At 43.4% G+C, this 17,992-nt stretch overlaps 1 protein-coding gene across 1 annotated transcript in view; it reads left to right on the top strand.

The window, feature by feature from the left end:
- Positions 1-528: 528 nt before the first annotated feature.
- LOC137543709 (DNA topoisomerase 2-binding protein 1-A-like) overlaps positions 529-17,992 on the top strand; it is a gene marked incomplete at its 5' end in the record, with an annotated part of 41,545 nt that continues 24,081 nt past the window's right edge. Inside the window, 6 exons of the mRNA XM_068264832.1 lie at positions 529-701; positions 1,295-1,503; positions 2,110-2,408; positions 6,058-6,231; positions 9,514-9,626; positions 12,826-12,952. Of these exons, the coding sequence (XP_068120933.1) occupies positions 529-701; positions 1,295-1,503; positions 2,110-2,408; positions 6,058-6,231; positions 9,514-9,626; positions 12,826-12,952 (1,095 nt within the window). The remainder of the gene's footprint in view (positions 702-1,294; positions 1,504-2,109; positions 2,409-6,057; positions 6,232-9,513; positions 9,627-12,825; positions 12,953-17,992) is intronic.

The following is a 17,992-nucleotide window of genomic DNA, read 5'->3' as shown; positions in this document are numbered from 1 at the left end:
AGGGCTGGATCGGAGGCGGCTGACGTCCATGACGTCACTCCGCTCGTTGCCATGGCGACAGGAGAAGCCAAACACGGAAGGCTGCTCATTGCGGCCTTCCGTGTTACTTTTGGCCGCCGGAAGCGATCAGAAGAACTCCTCCGGAGCGCCATCTAGTGGGCTTTCATGCAGCCAACTTTCAGTTGGCTGCATGAAATAGTTTTTTTTTTTTTATTTAAAAAAAACCCTCATGCAGCCGCCCTGGCGATCTTAATAGAACGCCAGGGTGGTTAAGGGGAAATAACCTAGGGTAGGGAAGCGGTTAAGCCCCGTACCCACCAATATAATGGAGAATTAACAGAGAGTAAATTATGCTAGTGCATGGAAAAAATACGGGGAGCTTTTATTTAGTGTTGCAGTAGTGTTGGATCTTTGTGGGTCAATATGACTTCAAGTATTTAGCCCTACATGTGCAGGTAAACATTTGACAATTTAGAATGCTGTTCAGATACATCTGTGTAACTTAATGCTTACCTTTTCACATTGCAGGGGATGTGTATAGAACAGGAAAAGCTCTTGGACCCCCATTCTAATGCCCTTTTTATGCCAGTGACCTATTCAGAAGGCAGTACACCACTGAAAGACTGTGTCCTGTCTGTCAGCCAGTTTATGGGGGCTGAAAGAGACTCATTAGTCTACCTAGCAGGCCTTCTGGGAGCAAAGTAAGTGTGTCTTTTATACATGCCATATATTGTACGATTTAAAGAGTACTTTAGGCAAAAAGACCCCCCCTGTTATTCCTGGCTCTGTTTTAATAAAACAGGACTGGGGGTTCTTAGGGTTAAATACATACCTGATCTGCCATAACTCACTCATGGGGGTATCCCCTCTGCCTCCTTCAAAATAGGATCCGCGATGATTTTTTTTTTTTTTGTTTTTTTTTTCACATCTCTGTTGATTCTCTGGTCACCCCCAGCTCCGCTGCAGCAGCCCACCCCCAAGCATGCTAGCTGCGACCTAAGTGGTAACTGGCGAGCTGGGGGGTGTACCGCAGCAACGCAGGCGGAGGTTTCCGAAGAGCTTTTGTAGACTTTTGAAACATGGCCTCAGCAGGGGGCAGAGCATCAGCTGTGTTCCAGTAACATCAGATCAAGTAAGTCATTAACCCCCAAAGCCCCCTTCCCATTATACAGCATGGTAATTTCAACAATATTATGCCCACATTTTTGTAGCAATTAATGCTGTTTATTATTTTCATTCACTATATATTTTAAACGTATTTGCAAGGTAATCTTGGGTAATTTGAATGTTGCAGAGTCCAGGAATTTTTTGTAAGGAAGGCCAATCCAAAAAAAGGCATGTTTGCCAGCACTCACCTTGTGCTTCGAGATCCAGAAGGCTCCAAATATGAAGCAGCCAAGAAGTGGAACTTGCCTGCCGTGACCATGGCCTGGCTCCTGCAGTGTGCAAGAACCGGCAAGAAGGCAGATGAGAATCGGTACCTTGTGGAGAACACTGGTGAAGGTGGTTGCTAGCTATGTTTCTAATATTATGAACTCAAGGATATTCTTTCAAACTACCGTACTACCGTTTTAAACTACCAAGACTATAAACCTTACAGGGTAATAGAAAATGGGCCCACCCATCCCATGCCTGTGGAGTAGTGATGGTCTATGACAAGACTGCCCAACTCCAGTCCTCAAGGGACAAGGTCCTCACACATTTTTGGTACAGCTCAGCTTATTTGATGGGACTAAATCGGGAAAGGTGAGGTTCACCAAATAGAACACATTTTTCTATTTCTCTGTCCATCCTACACATTGGTATGGCTATGGCCCTTGAGGACGGGAGTTGGACAGTCCTGGTCTATAAAATGTAGATGTACTGCAGATTGTATTTAGTATGGAATCGGGGGAAAAAACATTTGCATCTCATTGATCATCTCTACTCATGAGGACCTGGAGTTTTGCATTTAGCTTTTGCTGGCAGTGTTATCTGCTTGTAGAAGCTTCCCACCATATCACTATCTGGGGATTTCTTCCATATCAATCCCTTGAGGTATTTGTGAATACATTTTTTTTTCTATCTTACTTGCAATATTTTACAATATTTTTTTTTTTTTTTTTGTAGACAAAGAGGAGAGCTTTGTAAGTCAGACATATAAGCCAGTGTTAGCAATACCATCAGTGGATACACCAGACCGTCCATCTAATCCTCCAGAAGCCCTGAAGAAATCTGCAGTCACTCCATTAGATATGAATCGCTTTCAGAGCAAGGCTTTCCAGTCGGTACTTTCTAGGCACAACAAGAAGATTCCAACTCCCAGTGGTGAAAGTAAATTACCTAAGAGGGAGCCATCACTTCATCTCGATACACCCTCAAAGTTTCTATGCAAAGATAAACTTTTCAAGCCAACCTTTGATGTTCAGGTACTGTTTGCATAGACTTACTTTTTCAAGTCCTCTTACATGATTACCAATAACACAAGTACTCCTTTTGCATCCCACATGTTTCTGAAGGTCAAGAGCAGGTATCGATTAAGCTGCCATGAACCTATGGGAATCTGTGTAACCGCTTTCTAAATTGTCTTGCGTGGTGTGTCTTTTTATTGGTTAGGCTTGGTTCACACTGCAAGAGCTTTTTCTAAGTGCTTATGATCTTTAAAGCTCTTGCTAATGTAATGCTGTGTGTGTGTGTTCTCAGTTCAGTGATGTGATTTCATAGCACTGCATTAGTAAGAGCGTTTTGAATCACTAGAGCTTTTGCAGTGTGAGCCCTAGAGAGCTGCATTGTATTGGTCAAGCTTTGGAGCTACAGAATTGGAGTCAGAAGCTGCTATTTATCTACAGAGCACCCTGATTTGCAAGCTTCTGGTTCCTTGGGAGGGTTTTTAAAATAATCCATGGGGGTTTGGTTAGCACAGCGACCTGAATAGGCGCAACTCTTTGAGCTCTGCTGCCAAGTGTCTTCTTTTACCTGCAGGTTGCTTTTCCCCAGGTGTGTTGCAGTTTGGGGGGATCCTCTGCCATCCCACCACTGAAGGCTGTGACTCCTAGGGCTCTTGGACTTAAAATCGCCTTTTCGCAGTGACTACCGCACCGACCCTTCACTCAGACGGCCCGCAGCTGCTACTCTACGTCCCGGCTTTTAAGCCGGGAGTGGGCCAGACCTGCAGTGATTGCCACACTCTCCCTACTCCTGCTGGGCCATAGGAGCGATTGCCCAGATGTTGAATAGATGCTTGCTCCGGTCATATACTGTGGGGACTCTGATCAGAGCATCACAGTAACCTCAAAAGACAATTTGACTTGCGGAGTGCTGGAGATGGCAGCTTGATTCCTGAGCACTAGAATCTGACCACCTCCTCCATAAAACACGCTGAAAGCAGACAGAAAGCAATCCAGTTAGCATTTGGTCTATCCTGAACTTGAAGCAGCAGCTGCCCACAATGGCTGCCGTAACATCACTGGCCCTGGATTTGAGGGAGGTACAAGAAATGAAGGAGGAACAGCAGGGCATAGTTTCCCAAATTGAAGGGGCGGGTGACTGCAGGGATGTGGCCATATGAACTACAGCAGGCCGTTGTGACCCACTCTGAGAACTTGATAGCAATGAACAGGCATCTGCAAGACCTGGATGTTAGGGGACGACGCCGGAACATTAGGGTGAAGGTAGTATCGGTGGCTGCAAACCAGATTCAGTCGGCACTCCATGCCATATTTAATAACTGACAGAGTTCATGGATAAAGCAAGATACCAAGATGGAATAATGCTTGACACAGAGATTCAGGATCTTGACACGGAGGCTCAGGATCTTTACACTATAACACTGTAACATAGGCAGGCTCTGTGCCCCCTTCTTGATCAGTTGCGAAGCAAAGGTGTATCGTCTTCTGGCAACTAAAGCTTTCTGGCAACTAAAGCTAGTAGGTCAGCTCTCCACAGAACAATGGTGGATCTCCCCAGGTTCTGTAACCTTAGAATCCCAATGGTTGATCTACTAGATTGGTATGGAGATTTTAACTTCCACATATCCTAGGAAAGATGCATGAGGATGGGGTGATTGAGCCCATCTCTGGCCTCTACCTAACTTTTGGCCCCATACTAGTCAACTCGTCAAAGACTCCCACCACCTTACTGCAGGCCGCACCTTGGCCATTGAGGTATCTCACCTAAATGGAAAATAATGTAAGCTTAGGCGGTGTGCATGAGTAACTGATCTTCTGATGTAACAGATCTCCCTGGGTACTTGGAAATTATGATCTCTTTTCGAACTCCTCTCTTTCAAGCAAGAGTGGTTTTGATACGCTGGCTCCACAGCAATCTATTTTTCAGCCATTCTAACATGTACTGCCTCACCTACAGCAGGACTGTGTATGTGAGCAAAATCCATTCGACACTCCTTTATACAACTTATGCGGCTGTTATGTTGCAGTGCTTTTGTAGCTACATGGCAGACCTTACTCCTGGGCACCTCCTGATACAAAATGGTCAGTTTTACAGAGAGCGGCTCTCCTGGAAAGGTGTGAGGATCATTAGATTTATTTCCCTGAATTATTATTTGGGACATAGGGATGGATGTGCCTGCAAATGGGATGGCTTGACATCGTGTCATGGCCAGTCTTTCATGTCAGCTGCCTTTATTAAGACCTGTGAAGCAAATTCTGATCTGTCATAGTTGTACCAAGTATACTCTTGTTTGTGTGTTATCAATAAGAGGAGATATGGGGATAACCCACTCTGATCTGTCATAGCTACAGCTGATGTGATTTAAATGTTTTATGTAACTGTGACCTTAATCACTTTTTCTTTTCATTTTCTTTAGTTGCTGGTTTGATTTAAAGTTAGCTGGTTATATTCTGGTCTTACTCACCAGACTACAAGAAAGCATTGTGTAATGCTAGGTACATACCATACAATTTTCTAGAAGATTTACCTGCCAGATTGATTATTTCAATCGATTTTTCATTTTTCTGATCGATTTCCATAGAAGTGAACGGAAATCGATCAGAAAATAGATCGAAAGAACAATCGGAAAATCTAAAAATCGATTGAAATTCAGATCGGACATGTTGAAAATAATCAATCTGGCTGGTAAATCTGCCAGAAAATTGTATGGTTTGTACCTAGCATAATAATTGCATGCTTTGACTTGGGTCTTTATACAAGTCAGTGGCCCTGTTTCCATTACAGGTGAAATTCGCTTACCCCCGCAGACGAAGAAAAGCTGTCCGCCTCTGTCAGAATTTTCCACGTGGTTTAAGCTGCTTCGTTTTAACACGTATGCATTTTTGCAGACGCATAAGTGTTTAAGCAAACTAAGTCGATAGTAGTGAATGGCAACCGTAGAATAACATTAAAAAAAATTGCGTACACATGCGAATGCGGTTACTTTTTTTTTTTTTCTATGCAGATTCACCTAGGTATAGTGGAAACAGGCCCTAATTGTTCTTAAAAAAATGCATGGAACCACCTCTTCATGCTTGCTTTTCAGTATATGTTAGCTTATTACATACACTGTACGGGTTTACTGTGAATTCCACCAGGGCTGTGGAATTGGTACAAAAATCATCCGACTCCTTAGTTCATGGAACCTCCGACTCCCGGTATGCAAAAATTACCCCGACTCCTCGACTCTGACTCCGACTCCACAGCCCTAAATTCCTCAATAAACAATCTGTCTTTCAGACATAAGTGGATCAGTAGATTTTCACACATTTAGAACAAACATTCTGTGGAATTGGACAAGGTGTGCAGATGCAAGCCATAAAGCTAGTGCTGTTACCAGTAGCCATCAGTCAATGTCACATGATTGCATTAGCTGCAATGTTAGTCAAAACAATTTAGTTACAGTAACCAGTCTTCTGTACCATTCTAAATGTAATAGTTATGATTTTACAGAAATATTCCTAATAAGTAAACTGTAAATATTTTGTTTAGAATGTTTAAGTGATATTGTTACCGGCAACCTGAATCCGAAAAAAAAGTATTTTTATGATAGTTTGCTGTAGTTCTTTTTATAGGTCATTCTTTTATTACCATATATAATGACAAAAATATTGTGCTTTATCGAAACAGGATGCCCTGGCAGCTTTGGAAACTCCAGGTGGTCCCAACCAGAAGCACAAGATGCAGATTACCCCATTGTCAGAAGTAATTGGCAGAAACTTGCAGGTAGCTCTTGCTAACAGCAACCGGCAAACTGCAGCTTTTACAGCAAGCCCTCAGCTAAAAGGACCCGTGGAAAAACAAGTGAGTTATTTTATGTAGTGTCTTTTCTCTAGCCGTCATACGGGACACTGGAGATGTGGCTCCGCCCATCCAATTAGTGGAAACCACCTGAAAGAGTAAAAAGAGTATTAATAGCCCCCACCCTCCCCTGGCTCCTCAGTTTAATTTGGTTTCCGTCCCGGAAACACCGAAGAGGAGTAGCTCCCTTAATTTTTATTATTTTTTTAGCTTCACTAGGTGGTGAGGCCAAGAGAAGACCGGGTGGCTTGGGTGATCGTTGTGAACGCTAAGTGGCGTCTCTTTATGCACCCGGTTTTCTGCCGAACGCGGTGTTCGGAGGTCGATCCCTCTGCCCTCCGTATGCGTTTGTGCGGGCAAGGACCGTGGGACTCTCCCCCAGCTGCTTGGCATCCTCTTGGCAGCACTGCGCATGCAGGAAATCCCTGGGCCACAAGCGATGGTTGGGAAGCTGGCGCTGGTGGGGGAGTCTAATATAAGAGAACTAGGCAGCATAAGAAATGGAACTGCTCCTGTTGTTCTCCCCCATGCTGGAAAGATGGGATCACAGGCAAGAGGCTTCCCAGTCTGTTCCAGCAGCAGAGGTGACTGCATTGACCATACTGGAGAGATGGGATCACAGGCAAGAGGCTTCCCAGTCTGTCCAGCAGCAGAGGTGAGTGCATTGTCCATGCTGGAGAGATGGGATCACAAGCAAGAGGCTTCCCAGTCTGTTCCAGCAGCAGAGGTGAGTGCATTAACCATGCTGGAGAGATGGGATCACAAGCAAGAGGCTTCCCAGTCTGTTCCAGCAGCAGAGGTGAGTGCATTAACCATGCTGGAGAGATGGGATCACAAGCAAGAGGCTTCCCAGTCTGTTCCAGCAGCAGAGGTGAGTGCATTGACCATGCTGGAGAGATGGGATCACAAGCAAGAGGCTTCCCAGTCTGTTCCAGCAGATGAGGTGTGTGCACTGATAGTGTTTTTTTGCAGGGATATACACTCATATTATGCAGTTTAGAGTGTGATTTCACCTGTGTTTTATCCTTTCCCGCTATCTATATCATAGCAAGCTGAAAGTAAAGCGGGGGAGGTATAGGATAATGTTTGGAGAAGCCAAGAACTAAAAAGGTTGCTATTGCAACATTAAAGGGAAGGTTCAGGGAGGGTGGGTAAAAAATAAAAATCAATTTCGAGATGCTGAAATCTTAGAAATGTATGCAGTAGGTTTATAATGGATATTGACAATCCTGCTCTGAGGGCCAGTGCGGTTGTGTGGCAGAATTGTTCTGCATGGGAATTTACTGCCCTATACAGGAAGTAAACAAAGATTACTTCCTGTATAGGGCAGCGCTCTCATTGGATACATTAGCTGCCTTTACCAGACGTCACCGCTAATCTGCGGTGTGTGAATTATGCCGGCATTACACAGGAGGATGTGGATTCTCTGCAGGACAGGGCCAGGAGCACTAGCAGCCGGGAGGTAAAGCGAGGCTGCGGGCGGGCGGGCAGGCGGGGGGACGGGGAGAACAGGTCTGCCGCTTAGGACTTCTTTTAGAGGGATACAGGCAAAATTTTTACTAGGGCTTATTTTAGGAGTAGGTCTTATATTTCGAACACACTCGAAATAATTACTAGGGCTTACTTTCAGAGGATGTCTTAAATTCGGGGGAAAGACGGTAGTACGGTGTCGTTTTGGCAGAGTAGTGCTCCAGTTGTTGCCCTCCCTAGTTATGTCTTTTCAGACTACTTGTTTATCTCTCCAGTGTCCCGTATGACGGCTAGTGAATGTTACAGTTAGACTTACCGGTAACTGTATTTCTAGACGTCATACGGGACACCGACCCACCTCTATTCCTGTCGCACTCTCTTACGGCTATTGGATTGGGGGTTTATGGGTTACACTTCTTTTGAGGTGTCTTTTATTTCCTCTCCTCTTCTCTGTGTTTTAGTTGGAAGTTACTTTCATTACACTGAGGAGCCAGGGGAGGGTGGGGGCTATTAATACTCTTTTTACTCTTTCAGGTGGTTTCCACTAATTGGATGGGCGGAGCCACATCTCCAGTGTCCCGTATGACGTCTAGAAATAGTTACCGGTAAGTCTAACTGTAACATTTTTAATCCTGGCTGAGGAGCAGATAATCTATTCATGATTCAGTAGCTACATAAACTGGTTCAATGTTAAGGCAAAGAGTACTTGTATGAAGCGTCACTAAACCACAATGGACATATGGATGGCTTCATATATTAACATGCAGTATAGTACTGTATATGCATCTGGTATTAACTAGTCAGTCCGTAGTGTATATGGGCCTTGCTGACTTGAAGTTTCTGAAGTATTTTCCTAGCTGTCTTTTCTAGTGCAATTAACCTAGAATAAAACGCATATAGTCAAGCATGACAGCTAGCAAATTCTAAAGGAATAAGAAACAACATCATCAGTAATGACTCCCAATTTCTGTCATAACAATCTCACTATAAGCCAGGGGGTTATGGTTTATGGTGGTGTCCTGGTTCCCCTTCAGTGCTGTTGAATGTAAATGGGTGAACTGTACTACTGACAGGGATGAGAGTCCTGCCTCTGGAGAATCTGTATGGCTCGGGATAGTCTTTCTTGCGTTCTTAGCACCATAAAGGATTGTTCCCATCCAGGTCATTCCTACAGTACTCCCATCCTTTTGTGCTGCTTCAGTCATTACACTGTAGCAAGAACAAGCATGTCTTGAAATAGTCGATTGTAGCATCAATAGTCACAATCAGGGCAGCATAGCTGGTTGAAATGCGGGTTTCACCAGCAGGTCTCTTCTGAGGCATGAGTTAGGCTAGAAACCCACTAGGAGCGATTTCTAGTCGCTAGTGTTTTAAAAAACCTCTTGCTAATGTAATGCTATGGGGAATTTTTATAAAATCAAATAGCTCAAGTGGGATCACACCCATAGCATTACATTAGCAAGAGTTTTCAAATCGCAAAGCGCTCAGAAAATCGTTTCTAGTGGGTTTCTGGCCTTAGGCTGTTTGTTCACATTAGGTGCTTTGCAGCTTGCATGCATTTAGATGTGCATATCATCCTTAGTGCCATTATCACCTTTACCGTTCTGCTAAATTGTACATTTCTTGTAGTTGCCAGGCTGCCAGTTGGCACATCATTTTGTTGTTTGTCGGAGGATTATACAGTATGTCAGTGTTATTGGATGGCGTATTGCACACCTCTATTGCTGTGTAGATGATCTATATTCTATCAGTTATAGAGGCTGATGTCCGTTCTTTATTAATGCTTTTCGTGAACTGGCTCCTGTTTTGTTATAGGTAGAGAATGAACCCAGAATTCTCAGTGATGTAGTTATTTGCGTCAGCAAGAAACTTAGCAAACGGCAAGGAGAACTGAATGGTGTAGCTGCTTCTCTTGGAGCAGAATACAGGTACAGTGTGGAATAATATATGCAGGCCCTTTACCAAGGCTATGCTGACTTTGCTTCTATTATTATTATTTACTGTGCAGTTTGTTATAAATGTAACAGGGTAGATTGTAAAAAATGTTATTAATAATGGAAATGCTTGCTCAGGAATACAACAAACAAAATGGCGGACTGAATGAAAAGTATGCCACTAGACGTGTCTCAGACGTATCTTCTAGAATATATGATCACTATAATACAGGAGGTATCAAACTCCAATACACAGTGGGTCAAAATTGGGACCAAGTCGTGGGGCAACCTTGATGTCTGGTGGCCACCTCCATCCCTTATGCGGTTCCCTGGTGTCTAATGGCCACTATCCCTTATGCGGTTCCCTGGTGTCTCATGACCACCCTCCCATATACAGTTCCCTGGTGTCCAATGGCCACCATCCCTTATGAAGTTCCCTGGTGTCTAGTGGTCTTTCTTCCTGTCCTATATGGTACCCTGGTGTCTTATAGCCTCCTACCTCCCTTATACAGTTTTTTGATGTCTAATGCCCTCCATCCCTTATACGGTTTCCTAATGTTTAGTGGCCCTGTCTCTCCCCTATACAGTTCGAGGGCTTGGGATCATAGTGGGAATATAAGGTAAAAACTGCAAAGGTAGACATATGAGGGAAGACACCTGATGGAGCTGTGATGCAGATAATATTGCTCCAATGTCTACAGAATCATGATGGCTATGGTCAATTAAACCGGCAATAGCTCTTTAATAGTGACATAACCAGGAACTGGACCAGGCTGGGTATAAAGCATGTATGGCCAAGTGTTCACCATAAGGTAATGAGGCATGCATAATTAATTCTAATGATGCTGTTACATACTGGTAGGTAAGAACACTTTCCAATAGGAGGTTATGTAAGCTCCTAACAGGTGCTTCTGCAGTGGACACCATAGATCATCCACTCTTCATATAGTCCTAAGATCACCTGGATAGGCGTTATAGGTCACCCAAGTTATGAGAGTGGACAGAAAATGGAACACAAGGATTTGATAGTAATGTAATAACCATCTGATAAAGTTATTTATCCCAACAGTTTAAAATCCTGATTCTAGAAGGATCAGTGATGGGATCAAATAGAAGAGCTATTAGATAAAGATTTGTGGCAATTCAATAGAACCAATGATTCCCTATTGACCTGGGACAACCCTTTGTAAGAAAATGCCCTAACTGCAAAATTATACCTCACTTGTGGGGTAGACATATTGCCCAGATAGATGAAGCTACAATATTGGGTAATGTATATCAGTCGATGTACTTTTTATGTTGACTTAGAGAAGTTAATTTCAGAATTAACCACTTTATGACAACCTGACTTGTAAAAATGTCCTGCTAGAGCCTCTTAATGGCTCCAGGACGTTTTTATAAGTCAGTGTTGCTGTGCGCTCCCGCGCGTGCCCACGCGTCCCCGCGCATCCAGAATTGTGGGGAAAAAACCCACCCAAAAAAAGACTCCTTTATTTCCAAATACTAGCTTGTCAACATACTTTGTACTTGGGACATAATTAAAATCTTGTGATAACCAGAACAAATAGGCAGATAAAATGTGTGGGTTTTATGTACAGTATTGGTGGTGAAAAAACAAGATATAGATCATTTCATTGTAATTAGTAGTGATTAAACCTATTGGCAAATGAAAGGGATGAGCACGAAAAGGGGAAAATCGCTCTTGTCTGTTAGGGTAAAAACGTCTTTGGGGTGAATTGGTTAAAGTGTAAGACTATAGACCCACAGAACACTATTGGTGGTAAAGAATCAGAATCGTTTATTTCGCCAAGCATGACTGAGTCATGCCTGGAATTGGGTTTGGCACAACACATACATAGCTTCCGAGAGGTACATAGACAAAAGGCAATACAATAAGAACATGACAGTAAAACAAAAATGCTCAAATATGTAGGTACGCAAATATACATTCAGCGTCAGTATGCATCTTTCCAGACGCACTGCTGAAGTCTACCAAAAAGGTGCAGGGAAAGTCAATCAGTATAAATGTGGTGGCTGGTGACTGGTTGTTCGAAATAGAAAACGTATACCTTTTTGCAGACCTCTACTTTGCAGTTGGTAGGGCACTGATAGAGGGTGGGAGAATGTTAAGGGAGTTCAGGAGGCCCACGGCCGAAGGGAAGAAAGAGTTCCTATGTCTGGTGGTCTTGGTGGGGATGGCCCGAAGTCTCCGGCCCAATGGTAGTGGGATGAAAAAGCAGTGGCCTGGGTGTGAGGGGTCACTTGTCAATACCTATGCCAATACCAGGCGTCATTCAGTTTGTATTACAATTGCGTTTAAAGGACCACTATCACAAAAAAGTAGGCAGTTAAAATGTGACAGAACCTACAGGTTTTGGACTACTCTATCTCTTTATGGAGGATTCTCAAGGTTTTCTTTGTTTTCGACAGCATTTTCTGAACAGCAGTTTAACTGCCAATATAGTAAGATACCAGCCAGCCTCCCTTATCACTTGCACACTATTTTGTCAGTTAGACTTTGCAACTGTTGTTCAGGAAATGCTGTTGAAAACAAAGAAACCCTGAGAATCCCCCATGAGGAGATGGACTGGCCCAAAACCTGTCGGTTCTGTCAGATTTTAACTGCCTACTTTTTTTTACGATAGTGGTCCTTTAAAGGGAACCTAAACTGAGAAGGATATGGATTTTTCCTTTTAAAATGATACCAGTTGCCTGACTCTCCTGCTGATCCTGTGTCTCTAATACATTTAGCCACAGCCCCTCAACAAGCATGCAGATCAGGTGCTCGACTGAAGTCAGACTGGATTAGCCGCATGCTTGTTTCAGGTGTGCGATTCAGCCACCACTGCAGCCAAAAAGATCAGCAGGACTGCCAGGCAACTGGTATTGTTTAAAATGAAACTTCCATATCCCTCTCAGTTTAGGTTCCCTTTAATGTTATAGCAGTAAGTGTGCTCTGTGTGTTACAATAAAGCAAGCTGAGTGCTTGATGCTGCTGCTGTTCATGCATTGTTAGTTTAATGTCTGCAGTAACATAAGACTTGATCCTAGTATTGCCACTTGGGGTTGCAGGGCAGGCAGTGTCGCTGTGAGCGTACTTGCATACAGGGTAATGTTTTATATTTTTATACAGAAAGCTATGATGCAGAACACTACTTTGCTGTTTAATAATGAGTGTTTTTGTTTATGGCAGATGGTCCTTTGATGAGAGTGTAACGCATTTCATTTATCAAGGAAGACAAAGTGACACCAATCGGGAATACAAGTCTGTAAAAGAAAGAAGTGGCATCCACATTGTATCCGAGCACTGGCTCCTGGCTGTATGTGTTTTGTTAAACTGCTTTTTCTTGACATGCACAATTTTTTTATTCTTGCTGTAAGACAATTTAGGGATGATGCACATGGCCAAATACATTTACTGCTGAGCTGTTCATATATAGAGTATGTGAAAGGGAATGGGCACTGGCGCAAAGGTAGATACAGAGCAGCACAGGTGTACTCAAGGCCAGTCCCCAAGCCCTAGAAAGGAGAAACAATGTAAAACTAGAGCACCTCTGGCGCTCAATATCAGATCAATGTGATCCAAAAATGTATAAGAGTCACTGATAATGCAACAACGTCTCATATACCAATTCAAGTATAGTTCCTCTGAACGTGGCTGTACCTCTTCCCAAACAATGGTATGTCCGTTCACTGGTAAATATATATAACAGAGTACCTCTCTTGAATATAGATGGCCAATACCCTCATGTAGGGAAAACCCTGATCATCCAGTCCGTTTCGGCGTGTGTGGAGAAGTTCCTATTCCGCGTTGCTAAGATCCAAGCCCACGCGAGGATGCTGAGACAAACTCCGTCAACTTCTGCCGGTAGTGAAGTTGACGGAGTTTGTCTCAGCATCCTCGCGTGGGCTTGGATCTTAGCAACGCGGAATAGGAACTTCTCCACACACGCCGAAACGGACTGGATGATCAGGGTTTTCCCTACATGAGGGTATTGGCCATCTATATTCAAGAGAGGTACTCTGTTATATATATTTACCAGTGAACGGACATACCATTGTTTGGGAAGAGGTACAGCCACGTTCAGAGGAACTATACTTGAATTGGTATATGAGACGTTGTTGCATTATCAGTGACTCTTATACATTTTTGGATCACATTGATCTTGTATTGAGCGCCAGGTTCTCTAGTTTTACATTGTTCATATATAGAGTTAACCAAGAGGTGGTCAAGTACAGGATGACACGAATGGCAAAGTGCACATGTAGGGCTTTGTCTGCTGCACTGTACATGTTGAAGCAAAAGTCAAAACTCCGTTCCTCCACCCCCCCGTTAGTTTCATGTCTCGCTTAACTTGCATAAATTTCTATACTTGAAAATATGCACACTAGGCAAGATGCCGGCATATTTAAATGGCATCATTGACACTATGTGTAAAAACACTATTTAGTTAGTTGTTGAAATGCATTGCCGGGCCTATTTTTTGTGCAATATAGTGCATGGTACAGGGCACTGTGGAGAATGGGTTGATTTATATTGCACTGTAACTCAGTACAGCCCAGCTACCTACATTTATGTGAACACAGCTTAGCTTTCTGCCTCTGACTGATGGGTGATTCCTTGCTTAGCAAAAGAGAAATCACCTGAATGCCATAAATGGATGGCAGAGTCAATCGGCAACATTTCACGGAGCAGTACTTCCCTTGATTGCCAGGGTTGCTTTGCTGGCGAGTGTTTGTGTTACTGTTTGGGTAGCTGTCACTAGCATTGTAATAATCTGTGTGACTTCTCTATCAGGCTCATTGCTTTCTATTTCTAGTGTGACTGTATTAGGAATCAGGACTTGGCAATAAATATCTGGTTAGAGAGTATTTCCCTCTTCCCCACTCTGTGATGCAGAACCTTTTTTTATTGTTTTTTGGCCAGATTGAAATCAATGATTTCACTTCCAGGATGTTAGAGAAAGTGTCCCTAAAAGGAGCACTGACAACAGTAAAAAGGTTTGAAGGTTGAAAGTTACACTAAAGCGAAAAAAAAACCTTATGAGATAATGAATTGTATGTGTAGTATGGAAAATGAATAGAACATTAATAGCATTACAATTACATTACCACGCCCACATCACCTGGGCTTCCTCAGTGTGATGACGCTGTGGCTGTGGGCTGGTGGGTCTTCCCTTCTCTCTTACATCTTTTTGGCAGAACCAAGCCTCGCTTTGAATGTACTTGCTATACACCACACCTCCCTCTCTTTCTCTATCTATCTCCGCATACTGAAGATTTTAACTATTGTCCATTTACTTTTTAGTCTGTCTGCACCGAGGAGTTAATTGATTCACGCTTAGTGTTACTACCTGGAGTTTTCCATTATTCCATCATTGTTAGATTAAGTGGTTTAAACGGCTTTGGCAGCAAGCTCTTTATTCTCTTACACTTATGCAGTCCTATAAAAGATCGGCTGATCTGGACAATTACACGAATGTGAGGCGTGCGTGAGGAGCGCTCCTGCAGTTAGCCCTGCATAGAATTTTATGGGGGGAGGTTTGGGGTAGAGGAGATACCAGTTTATGGAATTATGTGATTTGGATCAATAAAGTTTTTTTCATTTTTATAGTTCATAGAGTGGTGCTCACTTTTTCTTCTCTGGCTGGAAAATTGCTTTGTGGGCATGCCTTCCCCAGTTAAAAACTGGGTGAACTAATCATTAATGACCTGTGCACCGGATCAAACTAATTTTTGTGGTTACTTTAAGGGTACACTGAAAGAGGTATTGACGTTATCACCAAATTTGCCTTTTAAAATGTTACTTCCTCAGTTGTTCTGCTAATACTTTGCCATACATACATTCTTTTTGAATCACAAATTCAGGACTTCTGTGCAGATGTGGGGCTTGATTCACAAAGCGGTGCTAACCTACTTAGCACGTCTAAAGTCTTTAGACGTGCTAACCAGGGTGCTAAGTAGGTTAGCACCGAATTTCTGAATCAGATCGCGCGCTAAATCCCATAGGTTTTAATGGGCTCTGTGCAGTGTGCGCGTAAAGTTTTGCGCGCGAAAAGCTCGTTTAGACGTGCTAAGAGTGTTTTCACAGGCGTGCTAACAGTTAGCACCGCTTTGTGAATCAAGCCCATGGTGTGTAACTCCACCAGCTGCATACTTGTTGCTAGTGTCTTGACGCAAAGTGCTAGATCCGTAGATGAGCTGAAAGGTGGCCATAATAAGGTTCATTAACCAATTGTGCCAAAAGAAAACCTGTGCTTATTACTGTACCACACAGTTGTCGAACTCCAGTCCTCGAGGGCCAAGGTCCTCACACATTTTTGGCACATCTCAAACTAATTGACGAGACTTAATCAGGAAAGGTGTTGTTCATCAGGTAGAACACATTACTTTATTTCTCAGTCTACCCTAAACAATGGCATGGATTTGGCCCTCAAGGGCTGAGTTCCACACGTGTGCTGTACCTCCTGGGATTTTAGCCATGCTCTCTCACCTCTCGCCCATTCCACTGACAAACTCTACTCTCCTCTGTCCAGTATAGCAGCCAATGCCGCTTCCCACTTCCTTCCTTTCCAGGTGGCCGTCAGCAATGCATAGTACTTGCATTGCTCTCTGATGCAGTGCAGACCCCATCCATTTATAATGAATGGGATTGCACTACGTTTGGGCAACATTGCATGCAACCATGTGTTGTTACTGCACTCAATCGCAACACATGGTTGGAAACATCACAGCGTATAGTCTATATGCACATAATGTACATTGCTGCAAACGCAACCAGTAACGCGAAGCTGGGGAAGAGGCCTTACTATTACAAATATTTTTATTTATGAATGTTTGATAGGGCATGGTGTTCAATTTGATTATGGTGTTCAATTCTAAAACCACTTCAGAGCATACACACTCGAGATGTGAAGTACCAGTAGCTATATGATTGATTTTATAGATCGATCAAAAAGAATTTTACACAGACCTTTTATAGAATTTTCTCCTAAACTGATTAAGACTTGTCTATTGAATGAAAAGTTTTCGAATTGAACAAATTTGTTGTATCATCCATTGCCACCTTTACAGACAGGCAACTGAACTGGTATGCTATATATATATATATATATATATATATTTCCCAGTACGTCAGCTCAGACAGCACCCCTAATGAGACTTGTCTCCCTCCAACACACGGACAGGAATCTGCAAAAGATTTAAATTTGCATAATAGGCGGCCCCAGTATATAAGGCATTAGTCATCAATTACCTTCAGTTCTAGTTTCCTGTCCGGACGTGAAGGAGTGAGAGGTCTCCAGGGAGCCATCTAGTCAGGCGGCTGGGGCTCTGTTGCGGAGGTTTTCCTGGGCAGTCCGCTTCAGGGGGAGCGGTGTGAAGCCTGGCAGCACTTAGGAGGCTTCTCCTAGGAAGGCGGCGTTTTTATGCGTGCAGGGGCACGCAATGGAAACTTCCGATGCGGAAATCCGGAAGTGGTCACGACGCTGGCGTCCCACGTGACCCGGAAGTGCAGCAGGCGGCAGGGGCCGCGGCGGTGAGCTGCTTCAGCTGGGGATTATGCAAATTCTTCAGGAGCAGGTATTTTAGCCTCTCAAATCCTGGTCTCAGATGTGTTGTAAGCTGGGATCATGGAGGACGCTGTAGGACCCTCTCCAGCATTATCTGTGGAGTCTGGCTCCGAAACCCCTCTGGCAAGTGGTTATATGCACACTGCTTAGCTAGTTTTTTCTATGACTTATTTCATGGGGGTTCTTGGCTAATTTAGATTTGTTTGTTTGTGTTTTAGCCCAAAAGATCTGATAAATCGAGTGCGCACTCCAGTCAGGACAAGCGCACAGACACCAAGGTTGAGAAAAAATGTGCTATCTGCAACAATCGCATCTCTTCTACCTCCTCTAAGAAATTATGCCAATATTGCACTGATAAGATTGTAAAGAATGAGTCTCCTGCTGTGTTTAAAGACTTAATGGGCTGGATGAGAGCAGAGATGTCTACTGCTATTAAGGAGATAAAGGATTCGGCTATGAGCACTGCTTCTACCTCTAATATTTCTACTGTGCCTGTTGTGTTGCCTGGGGATCCTATTGCAAGCATGTCTGGAATAGTTGTTACGAATCCTCCTGCTGCTGCTATGTCTCCAGCTGGATCAGGTGCCGCCCTTCCTATTCCTCTGGGAACTAAGAGAAAGAGGTCGGGGGAAGATTTGGGTGAATCTGAACTTTCAGAGGGAGAGATTTCTGCATTTGAGGAAATTTCTGAGGAGGAGGCAGTGATTAAGGGAAGCAGACCACATAGGTTTGCCTTCTCTCCTGAGCTTATGAAAGACTTTATTGCTGCCATGCATAAATCAATGGGTA

The sequence above is a fragment of the Hyperolius riggenbachi genome, unplaced genomic scaffold (assembly GCF_040937935.1).
Source record: "Hyperolius riggenbachi isolate aHypRig1 unplaced genomic scaffold, aHypRig1.pri scaffold_173, whole genome shotgun sequence".
NCBI classification, from domain to species: domain Eukaryota; kingdom Metazoa; phylum Chordata; class Amphibia; order Anura; family Hyperoliidae; genus Hyperolius; species Hyperolius riggenbachi.
Note: the sequence above shows the minus strand (reverse complement) of the source record. Positions and strands in the feature narration are given on the sequence as shown.